The 20,121-nt window shown below is 42.0% G+C and overlaps 1 protein-coding gene across 1 annotated transcript in view; it reads left to right on the top strand.

Annotated features, from left to right (window-relative positions):
- Positions 1-20,121, top strand: part of LOC124794734 (mediator of RNA polymerase II transcription subunit 23) — a 212,273-nt gene that overhangs the window by 82,352 nt on the left and 109,800 nt on the right. The window contains exons 6-7 of the mRNA XM_047258334.1: positions 9,369-9,569; positions 12,564-12,650. Coding sequence (XP_047114290.1) covers positions 9,369-9,569; positions 12,564-12,650 — 288 coding nt within the window. The remainder of the gene's footprint in view (positions 1-9,368; positions 9,570-12,563; positions 12,651-20,121) is intronic.

Raw genomic sequence — 20,121 nt, forward strand, 5'->3', positions numbered from 1 at the left:
AAGCAGTGGTCTGCCAGGGTGTGTGTTAGTGAATAGAATGTCAACAAGACTATGTCTGTCCTGGGTTTTACTCTGCCAATCACTGTAGTAAACACATGTCCCTGTGCAAAAACTATATGAGGATCCACTTGTAGACTAAGTCTCGCAGGCTGATCTCCGCTACAAATGGTACCTACGATCAGCAACCCTTGAACTCTGTACTACAACTGTTGTATGCCAATACTGAACATCAACTGTCTGTTGCTGCCTATGGCCACCACTTATCACAGTGCAGAAGGTGGTGAATAGATTGCTGATTGGGCCATGCTTGTGGTTGACTGCAAACTTAAAAAGTGCTGCCTGTGGTGCCAGTGAGAACTTGTCTCAGCACACCAGCTCTGGTTGCGTCCATTGGTGAGGATACAACAGATTTTACCCCTGCACTCTATTGTAACAGTTTCAGTGGCCAATCTTCCCAATCAACAAGCTTTTAAGTAACACTAAATATAACAATATAATCACCTGACTATAAAATTATGTGAAATATTGTGTGAACAGTATTTTGCCAGTTTCAGGGACATATTATATATACGTTACATGTATAAGTAGGATACATTTGAAAAGTAAGTAAAATAGTAATTAACAAAAGGATTATAATAATATGCTGAGGGTCTTACAGAGGCCTTCCCAAACCAAAATTATTCTACTGTTCTTCTCTAGGAACATACACTATGTGATCAAAAGTATCCAGACACCCCCAAAAACATACTTTTTCATATTAGGTGCATTGTGCTGCCACCTACTGCCAGGTACTCCATATCAGCGACCTCAGTAGTCATTAGACATTGTGAAAGAGCAGAATGGGGCTCTCTGCAGAACTCACGGACTTCGAATGTGGTCGGGTGATTGGGTGTCACTTGTGTCATGCATCTGTATGTGAGATTTCCACACTCCTAAACATCCCTAGGTTCACTGTTTCTGATATGATAATGAAGTGGAAATGTGAAGTGACATGTACAGCACAAAAGCGTAGAGGCTGACCTCGTCTTCTGACTGACAGAGACCACCGACAGTTTAAGAGGATTGTGATGCGTAATAGGCAGACATCTATCCAGACCATCACACAGGAATTCCACACTGCATCAGGATCCACTGCAAGTACTATGACAGTTAGGCGGGAGGTGAGAAAACTTGGATTTCATGATTGAGTGGCTGCTCATAAGCCCCACATCGTGCCGGTAAATGCCAAACGACACCTTGCTTGGTGTAAGGGGCGTAAACATTGGACAATTCAACATTGGAAAAACATTGTGTGGAGCAACAAATCATGGTACACAATGTGGCGATGCGATGGCAGGGTGTGGATATGGCGAATGCCCGGTAAACGTCATCGACCAGCATGTGTAGTGCCAACAGTAAAATTCGGAGGTGGTGGCATCATGGTGTGGTCGTGTTTCTCATGGAGGGGGCTTACACCCCTTGTTGTTTTGCATTGCACTATCACAGCACAGGCCTACATTGATGTTTTAAGCACTTCTTGCTTCCCACTGTTGAAGAGCAGTTTGGGAATGGCTATTGCATCTTTCAACATGATCGAGCACCTTTTCATACTGCATGGCCTGTGGCGTGTGCCAGGCCTCACCGACCAACATCAGTACCTCTCCTCCATGGAGCACTCCATGAAGAATGGGCAGCCATCCCCCAAGAAACCTTCCAGCACCTGATTGAATGTATGCCGGCAAGAGTGGAAGCTGTCATCAAGGTTAAGAGTGGGCCAGCACCACATTGAATTACAACATTACCGATGGAGGGCGCCATGAACGTGTAAGTCATTTTCAGCCAGGCTTCCGGATACTTTTGATCACATAGTGCATCTCCTACACATTGTCTCTCCAATCACCTATTATCTCACATATATGCACTGACAGTCATAACGGAGCATCCTCATCATGACCCAGTATTACCCAGGACTAGAGTAACTGAATTACATTCTCTGCCAGGGTATTGACTGCCTCTGCACCCTAAAACTAGAAATATCCTCCCCATTCCTCCCACAGTGGTATTCTGCCACCCACCCTATCCACGCAATCTGCTTGTCTGTCCATATTCCATCAATTACCAATCCCTTGCCCTCTGGCTCATATCCCTTTAAAAGACCCAGACGCAAGACCTCTTCCATATATCCTCCCACTACCATCTACTCTAGTCCTGTCGCAGGCATCTCTTATCCCATCGAATGCAGGGCCACTTGTAAAAGTGGCCATGTGACCTACCAATTTAGCTGCAACCAGTGTGCGACATTCTGTGTGATCGTGACCACTAGTAAGCTGTCTATCCGCATTAATGGCGATGATCAAACTGTGGCTAAGAGACAGGTGGACGATTCAGTTTCTGAGGATGCTGTGTAAAGTGTGCTTGACTTCAGTGACTGCTTCACAGTCTGTGCCATCTGGATTCAGCCCACGAACACCAGCTTCTCTGAATTCCACAGGTTACTGTCACCTCTCTGTCCTCGACCTTTCCTAGTCCCTGCTCTATATCTGCATATCTGCCTTACCCATTTCCCTGCTCCCCTTCCAGTTTCCAGTCTCACACTGACTTTCTGGATCGTTGTTTCCCATTATCTGTGTCTCTTCTCCCCCTCCCCGCACCACAACTACAGCCCTCTGTCCATGCACATACCATAGGCATCACTACAGCATTTTCCCTCCACCCACACCCTGCCATTCCTCTCCCTACACCATTCCTCTTCTGTACCCCCACTACCCACTCCGGTCCCAGTTGCTGCTCACCACAGTTGGGCCTCAGTGCCTGGAGACAACAGTGGCCATATGTTTATGAGTTGAGTGTATGTGAATGTGTATGTGTGTTTCCACATCAGAAGAAGAAGAAGTTTTTCTTATTGCGTGACAATGTCTAACAGTCTATTTTTAATGTGCCATGTGTCATTCAATGCCTTCTGTACATGGTGAGTAGCATTATATCTGTTTAATATTGTTGAGAAGATTATTAAAAAGATAGGTTGCTACTCGCCATATAAAGCAGGCATTGAGTTGCAGACAGAAAGACAGACTGCTATATATTTGAGCTTTTGGCCAAAAGGCCTTCTTCTAAATTAGAAAACACATGCGCGCACACACACACGCGCGCGCACACACACACGCGCGCGCACACACACACACACACACACACACACACACACACACACCCAGTCTCTGGCCTCTGGCTGCTGATGCCGGACTGCTGGTCGGTTGTGTTAGTTGTGCTTGTGTGATTGTGTGTGTGTTTTCTACTTTAGGAGGCCTTGTGGCTGAAAGCTCAGATGTATAGCAGTCTTTTTGTTGTGCCTGTCGGCAATCGACATCTCCTCTGTATGAGGAGTAGCAATTTATATTTTTTGTAATACTGTCATTATTCCATTTCGGATTTTCCATTGTTTTGCATTGTTGAGAGATTATGAAGTGTTTTTGAACATCCAGACAGGGAAAAGTGGAAGATGTGTAACATAAATGTGGTACTTTTGGTGTTCCTCAATCAGAATTTGGGGAGTAGAGAAGTACTGACAGAAATCTGGTGAACATTGCCTTGAAAACTGAAGAGAGAGTGAAATCCTGTTAGTGCATTTTATGTAAGTGCAGAGATGTAAACTATTCTCTGACCTATATGCATATTGTCGTGCCGCGCACCTGTAGCTTACTGATTCTGCAGTATTACTACAATTGTAGATCAAGTTCCTGCACCACTAGCAGATGCACCTGCTGGTGCAGTGATAAACTGTGTCATAGAAAAACCACCGCTGTTCTGGCAGCAAAATCCTATGCCATGGTTTGCGCAGTTGGAAAGCCAATTTGTCCTAGCACAAGTCACCATAGACCATACAAAATATAATTACGTTGTGGGAGCACTCAGCGAAGAAATGGTGCTGGAGGTGCAGGATATTCTATCGTCACCGCTGAGCGTGGACCAGTATTCAGCAATTAAGAGCGTCGTAATCATACAATGTTCACAGTCTGAGGTGAAAAGGCTGGAAAAACTACTTTGTACCGAAGATTTGGGCAATCGCACGCCATCACAGATGCAGCCCCGATTATTACATTGACAAGCAACGCAGTAAATGACAACATTCTGCGAAGCGTTTGGCTATCAAGCCTACCTCCTGATGCACAAAAGATTCTAACTGTGTGCAACGGCAATCTAGATGCACTAGTGCAAACTGTTGGTAGAATATCTGAAATGTATCCATCTGTGTGTGTTGCAACAGTTACCCCACAACTGCAGACGGATGACAACTTTGCTGCACTACAAGCTGAGATCACTGAACTTTTCACACAAGTCGCTGCCCTGCCAATTCAAAACAACAGTCGCAGATCTCGTTGCTACCGCTCGACCGGGAAACACAGTCGCTCACCTTCGGCTACGAAAGTATGTTGGTACCACCGCCGATTTGTGTCTGGGATACGAAAATGTAGCCCACCTTGTGAGCAGGGAAATGCAACAGGAGCTCAGTGGTGATGGCCACTGATGTTCCAAAAGACAGTTGTCAATTGTTTATCATGGACCAAGGTTCGAAATTACTGTTCCTAGTAGACACATGCACAGATGTATCAGTCTACCCGTCTGCCCGTTTGCCACTTCGTAAGCATGATGGTTTCCAACACTTTGCAGCCAATGCTTCTACATAGCCACATGTGGTCGTGGCACATTAGTTTTAAACTTAAGCCTACAGTACATGCCGGAGTGGCACTTTGTTATGGCAGACATCACACATCCTATACTGGGGCGGGCAGGTTTTCTATCTTTTTATGGGCTTGTGCCTGATCTCTGACATCAACGCCTGCTGGACACTAGTACTAACTTAGCTAGCAGAGGACTAGTATGTCATGTGGAAGATGCTAGTGTCAGAGTGATAATTGAAAATTTTCCATTTATTGAACTTTTGAAACAGTTTCCCGAGATCACATATCCAGCTCCCACACTAGCTTCCGTGCGGCACTCCACAGTGCACTATATTTTGACCACGCCTGGGCCACTTGTTCATGCTCAGCCGTGTCATTTAATGCCACAGAAATTGAGAGTGGTTAAACAGGAATTCACGTCCATGCTTGCACAGGGGATCTGTCATCCGTCAAGTAGTAAGTTGGGCATCTGCCCACCATGTGGTACCGATAAAGAACAGTGGATGGCGTCCTTGTGGAGACTATCGACAGCTAAATGCTAGAACAATTCTGGACTGGTATCCTGTACCAAACACTGAGGATTCCACATCCAATGTTTACGGAAAGAGCATATTCTCTATGCTGGACCTCGTTAGAGCTATTTACCAGATACCTGTGGCACCAGACGATGTTCGTAAAACAGCTGTATGCACACCTCTTGGGTTGTTCGACTTCACTCGCATGCCTTCCGGGCTATGTAACATTGCTCAGACATTACAAAGACACGTGACTTCGATTATTGCAATGTATACATAGATGATGTTCTCGTCATTTTGCACTCAGAAACTGAACATCTGTCACACCTGTCACAACTCTTTACCTGTCTGTGTGAGCATGGCCTCATTATTAATCCATGCAAATGTGTCTTTGGGGTAGCAGAAGTTCAATTTATTGGCTTTATCATTAATGCTCATGGAATTCGCCTATCAAAAGAGAAGGTTTTCCATGACCTACTAAAATCATGGAACTATGACGTTTCCTTCATGTCAAAAACTTCTGTCGTCATTTCGTCTGTAACCATGCCCACCAGCTGCGCTACTGAACCAATTTATACAAGGCAAACCAAGACCAAAGGATAAGCTTCAATGGAATCTAGAAGCTGAAACAGAATTTTCTGATTTGAAGACTGCCATCACTGAAGCAGCACTCTCGGTGCACCCAGTACCGCAGGTGCAACTTACTCTGATGGTTGATGCATCCACCTCCTCAATCAATGCTGCACTACAACAGCGTGTGGATGGATGCTGGAAACCACTATCCTTCTTTAGCAAATAGTTGTCACCTTCACAGCAAAATTGGTCAACATATGACTGTGAGCTGTATGCTGCCTATGCATCCATCAAAAAGTTCCGACACATGCCAGAGGGGCAGCAGTTTGTTTTGGTAATGGATCACACACCACTAATATATGCTTTCTGACAGCGCCCAGATAAAGCTTCACCATGACAGCTTCGACATCTTGATTTCATTGGTCAATTTACTACTAACATCATTCATGCTGAAGGCAAACTGGACATGCCAGCTGACGCGGCCTCGCATATAGAAGCTATTTCTGAAGCAATTGACTCTGAAGCTCTCATGGCAGTGCAACAATTGGACAATGAGTTACACGATTTGTTGACGCAACCGTCAGGCATGCAACTCCACTGCATCGCTCTATCACTGTCAGCTGTTGAGCTATATTGTGACATTGCCAATAACAGATCACTGCCATTTGTTATTGCAAACTTCCGGCAACATGTTGCACAACGTGTCGCTCCCAAGTGTTAGAATGACAATGAACATGGTGGAGTGACCGTTCCGTCAAGCCACATATGGAGAGAGATTGTAAACAATTTGTACGACAGTGCATGGCTTGGCAATGCAATAAAATTAGCAGACATGTCAGATCACCACTTTGAAGCTTCATCCCTCCAAATCAATGGTTTGAACACATACATTTAGATCTCATAGGACCTCTCCCGCCATCAAAAGGATACAAGTACTATCTCACAGCTATAGACCATTATACATGCTGGCCTGAAGTATTTCCGATAAATGATATAAGTGCTGAATCTGTCGCGATGCATTCTTTCGTGAGTGGATCACCCATTTCTGCGTACCCCTACAGGTCACAACTGACCAGGGGAGACGATTGAATCCTATCTCTTCAAAGCACTTGCTGTCTTAATTGGCATGAAGCAAATCAGGACCACAGCGTACCATCCAGCGGCAAACGGATTAGTTCAGCGTATGCATTGCCAGCTCACAGCATCGCTGCAATGCCACAATTTGCAACTGTGGACAGAGACACTGCCTATCGTTCTCTTAGGTCTAGCGCGTCCCCAAAAGAAGACCTCCTAGCAACTACAGTCGAGCTTGTGTATGGTCAACCTACAGGGTGGCGCACGAAATGTGTTACCATTTTGTTTTTTAATATAAACTTTATTGTTAATACAATCTGAAAGGAAGATTTGCTACAATGAAGAGCTGTCCATGGAGGTTTGTTCTAAGTCAGCCCATGCTCAATATGTCCACCATTTTGTTTCCTAACGTCCTTCAAACGAATACTGAAGTTAGTGATTACCCTACGGCACATGTCTTCCGTAATTTCACTGCAAGCTTGAAGAATGATTCTTCTGAGCTCCATTAAATCACATGGACGTTTCAGGAAAATTTTTTCCTTTAAGTACCCCCAAAGAAAAAAGTCACATGGATTGAGGTCTGGACTATTGGGGGTCCAATTTTGTCCGTCATTGAAGCGACCTGGAAACCTGAGTGAAATGGTCCGCATGTCGAAATGCTTGTGAAAAAACTCTAACACAGTGTTTGCAGTTTGTGGCCTTGCTCCATCTTGCATGACCCACTGTGTGTTGAAGGGCAAGGCGGTAGCAAGAAGCTGTGGAATGAAGCTATTGCGAAGCATGCTCAAATAACGCTCGCTGTTCACAGTTTCTTCAAAGAAAAAGAGTCCAATAAGTCCGTGACTGGAAAATGCTGCCCACGCTGTAATTCTGGGAGCATAATGTTGTCATTCATGGAGCACTTGTAGGTTTTCAGTGGCCCAAAAGTGTACATTTTGTTTGTTAACCACACCGACTAAATGAAAATGCACCTCATCTGAAAACCAAACGTTGTTGAGAGTTCCTTCCCTATCCTCCGCCCACTGAGCAAACAGTAGTCTCTAGTTAGCTTCTGTGCACAGGTCATCTTGTATGGGTACATATGGAGGTCACTTTTAAGAATGCATTGAACGGAGCGTCTGGATATTCCCAGTTGCACTGCCACCTTTCTGCACGATTTCCCAGAACTTCTCTGTACAGCAACTCGTACCACTTCAATATTCTCCGGTGAACAAACAGGCTTAGGCCGAGGTCGCTTCGCTTCCAATACTGTTCCTTCCTGTATAAATTTATCGTACAACCTGTGGACGGTCTTCTTGCAAGGGACCCATCGTGTGTTAAACAGTTGTCGAAAACGCCTCTGAGTCACAACAAGGCTTTTCGTTTCATGAAAAAGTAGCACAATTGCCGATCGTTGCTGTGTTGTCAGTCTTCCATTGTCAGCCATTGCTGCTTACTAGTCCCCTAGCGGCAGTATTGTGAATTACATATCATTTCATAACTCATTTGTTTTTCCAAGCTCTGCTGTTACTGCTCTAGAGATCCCAGCGGGATATCTAATGTGAGTCGTAAATTGTGAAAGAAACAATGGGTAACACATTTCGTGTGCCACCCTGTATATGCCTTCCTCGTGAGTTCTTCACCAATGTACAAAATGAATCCATTGACCCATCAGAGTTTGTGAATAAGTTGTGCACACAGATATGACAGCTACATCTGGTGGCGCCAAGGGATCAGCCGAACCACCGCCTGTTCATGTTTGACGAGCTACATGATTGCCACTATGTTTTTATTTACAATGACGCGGTGTGCAGGCTGCTGCAGCCACCCTATGATGGACTATACCTCGTAGTTCCCAGGCAATACAAAACGTTTACGTTGACACAATGGGCACACTGACAGTCATCAATCTCAATAGACTTAAGCCAACATTTCGTGTAAGTACCGCAGATCATGATCCAGCTGCACCCACCACAGATATAACAAGCACATCTACTACCTCAGAGCACACTGTAAAGCAGCCGCAATGGTTGTCAGAGCCCACCACCTGTACACAACCTGCTGTCCGGTCCTGTCATCAAAGCTCACCACTAGAAAACCAGCAGTAACCAGTGTGCGACCTTCGTCACCTGGTCCGGACAACGCATCAGGTTCAACGAGAAGTGTCAGTGACACTAGGTGGGGTAGTAGTAAAGTGTACGCAAGCTGGTGTACAGTGTATATGTGTAAGATGTAGTGCTACACACAAGTGAAAGAGTCCATGCAACAACTTTTCTGACACAGCCTATGATCTATGTTTATTGTTTGTTTTCCAGCTATATTATTTATTATGTTGTTTGTTCACTCTGTCACTCGAATGTCATTTTGTGTAATGGGTTATTCCTAAAGTAATAAAAAGAGCTTTGCTAACCCACAATACAATGATACCCCCTCCAAATGGCATTCAGTGGGTGCCTGAGTGTAGTTATTCTTCTATATTTATTATTTTGTACTAATTCTGAATTATACGTGAATTGTTTTTGTCAGCTTGATTTGTCAGAGCATTAATCCTGTGCCCTGTATCATTTCTTAGCATAAGCAGAGATGTGTGGCACTGGAAGAACAACTTGTGGAGCTCGTGATCCTAGCTATGGAACGCTCAGAGACAGAGACAGACACTGATGAGGCATCCAACAACCATTGGCTCTGGCTGCACTTGTCAAGTCAGCTTATATACTTTGTACTCTTCCAGTTTGCTACATTCCCTAATATTGTTATGGCATTACATGACAAGGTAAATAGAAACATGTTCATATCACTATTCTGATGGATGATTTTTCTAAGTAGCTTTAGATAAGATAGACATTAGGTGCTAAATAACAGAAAAATCTCATGATGGAGGTCATGCTTATGAGTAAAGGTGTAGAGCAGTGGTAGTCAACCTGGTCCCTACCACCCAGTAGTGAGTTTTCCAGCTTTCATGGTGGACAGTGGCTGGTAGGGATTTTATAAAATTTTGAAATTAAGAATTTGTAAGTAATTATTATTGTGTACTTTAATTTATTGAATCTCCATTGTACAAATTTTATAAAGTTTTTTCCCCACTTAATATACTGTGGAACCATCTTTGCTGCGATTTGTACCATACCTATGCACTTTGTCTTTGATACTACATGTCATACAGCTTTTTTCTTAGCTGTGGAAGAATGATGAGATATATTACTAGCCAGTACATAACTTCAGAATGAAGCATTACCGTATTTACTCGAATCTAAGCCGCACTTTTTTTTCCGGTTTTTGTAATCCAAAAAACCGCCTGCGGCTTAGAATCGAGTGCAAAGTAAGCGGAAGTTCTGTAAAATGTTGGTAGGTGCCGCCACAAGTAACTTTTGCCGTTGAATATATGTAGCGCTACACAAGCATGCTTTGCGGGCACAAAGATAAATACTGGCGCCAAAACCTCTGCGTCAGTAAATAAATTAAGAAAAAAGAAAAAGGTGGAAGACGAGCTTTTTTCTCCGCCCCGAGTTTCGACCACTGCATTTTCATACATTATCCAACGAAGTAAATACAAATTCCGTATTGTTCATCTTCGAATGTAGCAGCCTTTCAATGTACTACGAAAATCCGACTGGCAAGACTGTTTGGGATGTTTGTCAATATGGCCAACTCTACGTTCTGAATTTTTCCCTATCTGTGAAAAGAGATGGTTGCTAATAGGAACTTTTATGAATTGTGAATCACATGCAGTATTCTCTTCATCATAAGAATAATACGAATATAAACATTTTTCCATGTATTCTTTTGTGTTTGCTGCTACTTCATTTAAATCCTGTCTGCCTAATAAACTTCGAAACTAGAGTGAGACAACAGCAATCGCAGAAGAATATACATATCATGCCATGTTTATATTAGTATATTCTTACGCCGATTAGAGATACAGTCAGAAATGAAGCACGACAACTGACTAGATTTTTAAATCTAAGATGACTCTAATTTCTGTGCAGAAGGTAATGTGCTAAAGAGGCAACTGGAAAGATATTCAAACGGAGAAAAATTTTCGCTAAACTCTCCTTCACAACATCTTCTATCACACGCACTCTATTATTTGGTTCTTGTTGATCATTATCAAAGAAAGCAGCAGTGTAAGTAACAACAAATTGCAGTCTCTTGCCATTGTTTCGCTAATGAGACGATTTTATTTATTTATTTTTATTTATTTATTTATTTTCAATTGGAAGCGGCGGTAGCGCGTACAAAAGCAAGCCATGCCGCGAGCGGCGACAGGTCGTAAACACTCACTATCAGAATGCGACAAACAATGCGTGACACAGTACAATAATGCATTTTCAGCTTAGAGTGACGAAACACCTATAACAAAGTAACGGCACTTATCAGATCAAAGAAAAATAAGCAATCAATTCAACCCAGACGAAGCACGTGAAAAAGGAAGGGTACCCGTATAAATATGGACGGAGCGCCTGACGCATAGCAATGGCTACCTGGTAAAGCTTAACTGCTAAGCTTACGACTCGAACCAAACTACTGTAGCTGTATCGTCATTCATTCGACCTAAATTGTATCTCATATTTTCGAGTCTCATTTTTCAGGTGCGGCTTAGATTCGAGTAAATACGGTATTATTGGTGTCAGTAGGCCCATTACCTTGACTATCTTATCCTGAGGCCTGAGTGACTTGCCTTTCCTTTCTGTCCTTCTTCAACTTATCCGTCTTTCCTCCCAAAAACAGAACTAATAGTTCAAAAAGCTCTTGTAGTTTTATATGTGTCTACCAACAGTATTAAGAATTATCACCTCCTGAAGGTAAGCACAAACCAGTTATTCTGTCTCAAAATTTTACAGTTCTCACAAGTTAATTTTTCTTTTGATAAAACTACCTTTCTCTATGCCAGATGTCTTTTTTGCTCATTATGGAAGGTGCTTTATACTTGTATTGTCGGATCATACTCTACCTGGAGACAAAAAACATGTATCTGTCCATGAGGTGACATACTTTTTGGCAAGCCCAACAAATAAAGAAACAGAGTTTTGAACTATTTAACAAGAAGGTCCTGCTTTCAGAATCAGAGTGAGCAGACGTGGTTTGAGACAATATGCGTTAAGTTTAAGAACAGGAATTATCATAAGTAATCCAGAAGCAAGGGAGAGATGATGTTATCCAATTTAAATGTTAATGTGTGGCCACCTGTGTCCATACATTATTATGAGGAAGAACTGTTCATTTCTAAAGAGTGGGTAGTACGGAGCTCATTCTTCAAGGCTAATTATATGTTGCTTACCATCAGGAGGGTGCACCCAGTGAGGGGAAAGGGAGGGCATTTGAGTGAAAAGGGAGGGCAGCTGTCCCCCCCCCCCCCCCCCCCCCCCCCCTCACCCACCCGCCCTGCCACCCACTCTTCTGGGGAGGGGGGCTGGAATCATAATTGGAGGTCATACCCTGTCCCACCAAACAGGCAGACCTATTTTTTGTATCAATTTGAAGACAGCTAGAACATTTAGTTGATACTGACTAATACCAAATGTATCCAGAGCCATTCATCATGAAATCTCAAAACCATTCCATCATTCGCTACAAAAGTCACAGCTAGGGTATACTCTTGGCGTACCGTATGAGGAGCTCCCCTAATATTAAACGTTGTTCTCAAACAATAAATTAGAAATTAGAGTAAAATTACAATGCTTTTCTTAATATGAGTAATTCTGGGAGAAGGCTCAGATACAGCTGATAAGAGTCTGCCTCTGAGAATAAATCTCTTCTTTCTTTCCAGCTTGCTGGTCGTGATTTGAGGAGAGGTCGTGACCATCTTATGTGGGTTCTTCTGCAGTTTATCTCAGGCAGCATCCAAAGGAATCCTGTAAGCATAATTTTTCTTAATGTGTGATGAGATCTTTCAAAAAGTAATGCATAGGTATTATTAAGAATAGTGCATGTGAGTTACAGTTAGAATTTTTTATTCTCCATTGGACAATACACAATATTTGCCCCAAATATGTTTTTTAAGTTCATTCTGTGCTCTTTTCACTTATAAATCATTGTTGAGTTTGCTCAACAAATACCAGTGAGAAGTGGTGGACTGAGTGCATTGTTTCACATCGAAGTGTGCCCTAAAATGAGTCTTCATAGCAGTTGAATGCTCATCACTGAAAGTAGAGGTTTTGAATTTAAGGTATACTCCATTCATGTAAAAGAAATATTGTTTGTGTACACTACTACAACTTATAGAGATGCTGTGACTGCCATCAATATTTTCTAAGAAAAGCTTTATTGACCCTGGTTGAATCAGAGTCAACTTTTGCACCAGTTAAAAAAACCTGTAGCTGTAAAAGTCTCTTGTCGTTCCATTAGCAATCTGTGGGAGTGAAGTGATCAAGCAGATTGATGTACATTAATATCCATAAATCAACAAAAATCACAGAAATAATGTTACTTCAAAAAACAACATTATACATGTGACAAAACATAGCCAAAATGTAGAACAAACAACACTACATAAGTAAAACATGAATGCAGGTAGAAATTTTCCTTTTAAATTTAGAACACATTTTAAATATACAGAGTTGAGTCATTAATTTGGTGTAGAAAGGTACTCTGATGCAGTGTGTGACAACCCTGGACAACAGTACACTGTATATTAGTATGTGTGATGCTGTTGATGGTGGTGTTTATGAGTTCCAAAGAGAGCGTTTACTTGACTTATTCTACTTACATCACAGCAAGGGTCTCGAGAAGATGATTGCAAACAGCAATGCGTTTATTGAGACTAGGCTGAATATACTCAATGGAACTGAAACTAAAAGATGTATCTAGTCACTCCATGTACCAAATCGTTTTCTGTTGAATTTTGTTGTCCAGTAGCTGATCCTGTGTGGTTGAGCAGTCTTATCCAGTAATCTGAAATCAACAATTTTTGCATTTGTGGGAAGATGTAACTAAGTGTTAACAATCCCGATAATCACCTGCACAGAGTCAGTTCCAGATGAAAAGAACTGGAAATCTGTGAGTACATGTGAAGATACAACTCACACTCAGTGGCACTACCTTGCCCAATGGCATTTGTGATGGGTGATAATGGGTTCCACCTTCTCACAACATTAGAACATATCTGCTGTCACTTTATTAAACAAACTGAGAACTAGTCATTGCAAATAAAAATATTTTCCTTTGATCTGCAATTATATACGTGTTTTTGTGTGCTGCTGAAAACACACTCTCTTTTGATTTGGATGAGTGCTACATACATGTCGGCTGCCTTGCATATGGGAATTGAGAGAAATGGCACATCGATTGAGGCATAGAACACTCATTTATGATGGACACGGTTCAGATGACCCATCTGTATTTTTCAGATTTAGGCTTTCTGTGGTTTTATAAAATTACACTGGTAAATGCTGGGATGGTTCTTCTGAAAAGGGCACATCAGACTTCCTGCCCATCCTTGTCTAGTTCAAGCTTTTGCTCCATCGTAAATGACCTCACTGATGCTGTGTTAAAAAACCTAATCTCCCATCTTTCTTCATATTTAAAAGGTATGATAAAAAAGGAACAAAGCTGAAGAAGTATTTGTCATAGCATGTTGGTAGATGCTGTTTTTTGGCACCTGGAACTGCGTGTTTACATTGTGTTAAATGTAAACTTGCTTTTTCAACTCAGCGAAAATGGATGAACAGTTTACTGTTAACATTTTTGGAAATGTTATGCATGACCTTATACACATAAAAAACAAAGCTGAAGATAAAAATTTATGTAAAAATTTATGTACTTACAAAATATATTCAGCTAGTGGTGATTAACCTCAAAGTAGGAAACATTTCTATCCACAACATTCCCCTGCTTGAAACATTTCTCCATGTAATTTTGTAAAAGACTGTGCAGGAACTACATGTTCTTGGTTTTCATCAGAGCTGAAGAACATATCCACTTAGAATTAGGCATGCATTGATACTCTTTGCAGGTGACGTGGATGATCAGCTTTCTGGTGGCTGCAACACTGCGAATCTTGATTAGGATGAGTGTACAGTCCTATAGCTTTGAGGACACTATGACAGTTATTGAACCTCGTCACGTTTCCAGACCAAGTCCTTTCTTGGCTGAGTCTTATGGATACAATACCTATGATTCGACATTGTTGTCATAGTGAATGTGTACTAGAAGCATGAACTAGTAACCAATTGAACATCTGTATTTGTGTTTGACTTTCCTGCAATATATCACTAATCTTGTGTTAGAGTTTGCCGAGTAAATGACACCTTGTTGATATTTGACCAAGTTCGCAATACGGGTTGTCTTCACTAGTGGCTGCCCTAGTCTAAGGCAGGAAGTTGTCTGCCATGTATCAGTGACACAAACAAGGTGCAGCTCAGCTGGTTTGTATGTGATTTTTGTTTTAAGTTCTTGCTGTAATATCAGCTGTGAAATAGTTCCAATAGGAAGTGACAAACAGGTCTTCACCTTGCCACTGTCCACAACCATCTGTTGTTGGGATATCACATCATTCCTGACCCACAAATTGCCACACATTGAATTTATGCAGCAAAGTGACAACCCGAAATCTGCCAGCCCAGTACCTGTTGATGCACTTCATTGGTAACCTTCATCTCCATATATAATTAAAAAAGCTCTATCAGTTTTGGAATGCCCTTAATGGAGGGAATAAAGGTAACTGCTTACCATATGGTTGAGGCATTGAATCATCAGTAGGCACACAAACAACACCAAAAATGTTGCTGAACATGCTCTCTCCAGAGCTAACAGTAGAATACACATACACCTGCAAGTTTGTGTCATTCATGTTGACTACATTGTGCTGACACTGTAGCTCAACTGGTGTAAGTGAGGGAAGAAAGGAAGTGAGAAAGAGGTGGGAGGGGTGGAGGGAAGGGTGGCTGGTGATAGCGAGGAAAGGCAGCAAGTGCACAGGATAAGAATGTGGCACTGATGAGCTTGGTCTGCCACAAGCATGTACAGTGTGATGTACAATGACTTGAAGGAGTGGACTGGGAGGGGGCGGGCGGGGGGGGGGGGGGTGTAGAACAAAGGAAAAAGGAAGAGAGAGAGAGAGAGAGAGAGAGAGAGAGAGAGATTGAGAGAGAGAGAGAGAGGGGGGGGGGCTGTGGAGAGGAGTAAATGAGTTGAGAATGAGTGAAGTGGGATCATGGCGGTGGGAGTGGGACTGTGGCTAGTGAAAATTCAGGCCAGGAGTATAGTGCGCTTAAGGATGTGTAATAGGGACAGTTCTCATCTATGTAGGTGAGAAGCTGATATTGGTGGGGAGGATGCAGATGGCACTGGTTGTGAAGCAGTTATTGATGTCGAGCATATTGTGTCAGCAGCATTCTCTGCCAATTTATGGTCAACTCTGCTCTTGGCCACAGTTTGATGATATCCATTGGTCCTTGATGATTTTAGTTATATGGGAATCAGGCTGTCACCTAAAACAAGTTTCAGCGCCTTCAATTTTGTCTGCTAATGCTGAAGACATCCTTAGGACCTATAGAGACTTGATTAGTTGATTTTTGAATTCAAACAAGATTAGCAGGCCAAACTGTTGATATGTAACCGAACAGGAGTTGAGTTCTAACGGTGTTTTACTGCCTCCAAAGATTGTGAAGTCACACTTGTGTGTTGTGGATCTTGTTATGTAGAAGAGTTGTTGTGGCTTGCTTTATTTAGCACAGACCATGATACAATTACAATATCATAGATACATGCCTTAGACCATGGCCTAATGGCCATATAACTAAAATCACCAAGGATGTAAATGCTGCCCATGAATGTGTGCATTGTGTGATGGCCATTCAGTCATGTGGACAGCTGATTGGTGGTCGTTCCTGCATAAAAGGGTGTGTGAAAGCTACAGTGGTGCTGGTATATGATATGACTGCTTTCATAAGTGGCCCTTCTTCAGATAGGATTGGACAGCCCTATCAAATGACTAGTATAGGATGTGCTGGGTGGCGCATAGGACAGATCTTCAGCCAGTGACTTCCACAGAAGCGTGACTCATGTGGCAAGCAGTCGGAAGCAGATGTGGCATAAGGATGGACCAGGATATTTCATAGATTGGCTGGGTAGCCAAACGCCACTTTAAGGGGGTGGAAAGAGTTGTGAATGGGATGTTCCTCTTGTGCAGGCAAGGTGATAAGTAGTCAAAGCCCTAGTGAGATATATGGTGTAAGTTGTTCTAGGCCAGGGTGATATTGGGTAATAAGGGTGGGGCTTCTTTGCAGGAGGTTCATGGGGGTGGTTGGAGGATTAGGGGCATGTACAAATATGGCACAGGAGATATGTTTGCTAACTTGTTTTGGATGGTAATGCTCGTCTATGGAGGTATTAATAAGACCTACAGTATACTGGGCAAGGGATTCCTTGTCACTGCAGATGCACTATCCATGGGTGGCCAGTCTGTATGGAAGAGACTTTTTAGTGTGGATAGGCTGATGGGTATCAAAATGGAAGTATTATTTATGGTTAGTGGGCTTAATATGCACAGAGGTTTTTATGGAGCCTTTGGACAGGCAGAAATCAATGTCCAAGGTGGTGGCATGCCAAGCTGAGAAGGGAAAGGTGAAACAGTTGAGCGATAAGATGTTGTGGGCGTGGAGGAATGAGGAGAAAATGTTCTAGCTCCAAGTTAAGAACGTAAAAATATCATCAATAAACCTGCTCCACACAAGGGGTGGCCCATAAATTGGTTGGTTTTGTAGAGTACCAAGTGAGTACCCATAACTGTGCCACAGATTTGTTTATCTTCCCCTCATAGGAGAAGTAGTTGCAAGTAAGAATCTAATTTCTCAAGTGTAAAAGGAATGAGGTTATGGATTTCTGGTCAACAAGGTGTTGGGAGAGGTAGTGTTGAATAGTAGCAAGACTATGTGCATGTGGGTTGTTGGTATATAAGGAGGTGGCATCAATAGTTGTGAACAGGTGTAGCCAGGTAGTGTGATGGGAATGGTTGGGAGGTGATGAAGAAAGTGGTTTGTGTCTTTGATAATATAAAACAGTTGACAGCAGAAACAGCATGTCAAAAATATTCTTGAATTTCTATAGAAAAGAAAGCTTTTTAGTGCCAAAGGGAGAATTAGTATCAGTGAAATGGTTGTAGATATTATTAACAGATATAGTTCTGAGTAAAGATAACCAGACACCGTGTATAGAAAACACTGACCAGTAGATATGCACCGGTACTTAAAAAAGAAGCTGAATGATGTAGCTCAGCCTTAGAGTTCTTGTTCGGAGTACATAAATAGAACACACACAAATTGTTCCAGCATTGTGGCCTTACATCAGTTAGGATAGTTGGAGAATGTAGGTTTCTGTAAGAATATGCAAAATGGGACATAAATCAGTGAAAGGTATTATTAAATGTGTTACTGTAGTAGATGATAATATTGGATCATTAGGACAATGCTAACCAGAGAAATACGTGAGAATTCATCCAAATGATAACACATGGAAGGCATTTGCAAAAACATCCAGTATTTTAATGGTAAGTTGTCTAGCCTGAAGTGAATTTGATAATACTCTCACAGACTAGGTATTTCACATTTGTCAATTTATCTGTTATTGGTGTAGAAGATCTTTAACCACTGAAAGGAAGGTACTCCTTGAGGCAAAATTACATAGGTATAAAGTGCCTCGGGTAATTTCTTTTAGCTCTTGACATTAAAAACCAGTGGTTCCTAGATACTCAGTGATAATTATGGAAAATCTGCAGCTCACATAGTTTGTAGCAAATGTTGAAAAAAATATAGCCATTAATTCTTGTTGTTTTCTTGCGTTTGGTGTGAAGCAATGTGTTACATTTAGTAGTTAATGTGGATGTGTAGCCACTAAAGTACAACTTTATCAGATTCTCCAAAAGTAGAATTAATGCCACAAAGTCACATCTGTATTGTACAAGGGGCGTCCCATGTTGATTTACATTTTATTTTTTCCTGTCGGTGATAATGCACTATTTGAGTCATCATCACAGTTGCAAGTATGTAGTACCTTGGTCTAACCATAGGTGGCAGGACAATCATTAGAAGTCTAATCCCTGTACAGTACAGCCCATTTTCCCAACTGTTGTCATTATGTGAGCAGACAACGTGGAGTGTGATCAACAAGGACAGTGCTGGACAATGTGATTTCTACCAAAGGAAGGTGTAAAGACTCCTTAATGATCACACTTCATGTTATCCACACACGTAGTGACTGCTGTACTGTGCAGGTACTGTCCTGCAACCTATGGTTAGACCAAAGTGGTACATACTTGCACTGTAATTAAATCAAATGACGCATGATAACTGATGGAAAAAATAAAGCATAAACTGAGATGGAATGCCCCTTGTATTTGAGGAACAGTGTAAGTTTTCATCAGTATTTCAAATTTCCATGATCTCAGTGTAAATTCACAAAAAAACAGAAGACAGCTGTGAAATGGTTATGTCTATAAACAGTGCAAAATACTTCACTATATTACGGAATGTGTGATGTACCAATAGAGTTTGTTATTGTAACATTTTCCATACTATATGCTCCTCCAAATACTGTGGTTGGCTGCTTAGTTGCTTAGATGTTGAATAGTTCTTCTCCCAGTAACTTCATTGTGTTCCATGGTACAGTTCAGGCCTGTTTAGATGGTTGATGTTTCCTGACCTTTCACTGAGGATGGGTTTCTTTGATTTCTTGTCTCCTAGAGAAATGTCCTCAATTTCCACATCCTCTTTTATGGTTTCTGATTCTATTGATTCATTATTGTTTCTGTCTCATTCTCTTACCCACCATGGAAATTCTCCTTCCTACACCTGTTTATGTGGTGTTTGTTTCATTTGCCATTTTTCACCATTTGCTGTGGCACTTAATCTACAGGACCTACCATGTTGTTCAATATTCATTGACACCACTCCTATAATTCCTGCAAAGTAACAGTTTGAAATGTATATCGATTTATGCGTGAAGATGGACTGTCTACTGCCACCAGATGGTGTTTCTGCTTCCCACAGATGACGCATTGCAGCTGCACTTGTTCCAGCTTGTAGGTACATCGGTGGTCATCGATAAGACAGCATGGACACAGACAAGCATGGACAGTGGTGAACAGTGTGGTTTTTCTGCAGGGAACAACTGACTGCTTCAGATATACACAAGAGCATAACAGCCATATTTAGGGAAACAGCACCGAGTCACAGATCCATGTTTCGTTGGGTGTCAGGGTTCATAGAGGGCAGGGACTGAGCTGAGAAACACAAAAAAACAATTGGTGTCCAGTAACTGCACGCAAACCAAACAATGCACAAACAAAGATTTGAAGATGGTGTTTACACAGTTTCTGCCCCATTACCTCA

The sequence above is a fragment of the Schistocerca piceifrons genome, chromosome 4 (assembly GCF_021461385.2).
Source record: "Schistocerca piceifrons isolate TAMUIC-IGC-003096 chromosome 4, iqSchPice1.1, whole genome shotgun sequence".
NCBI lineage: Eukaryota > Metazoa > Arthropoda > Insecta > Orthoptera > Acrididae > Schistocerca > Schistocerca piceifrons.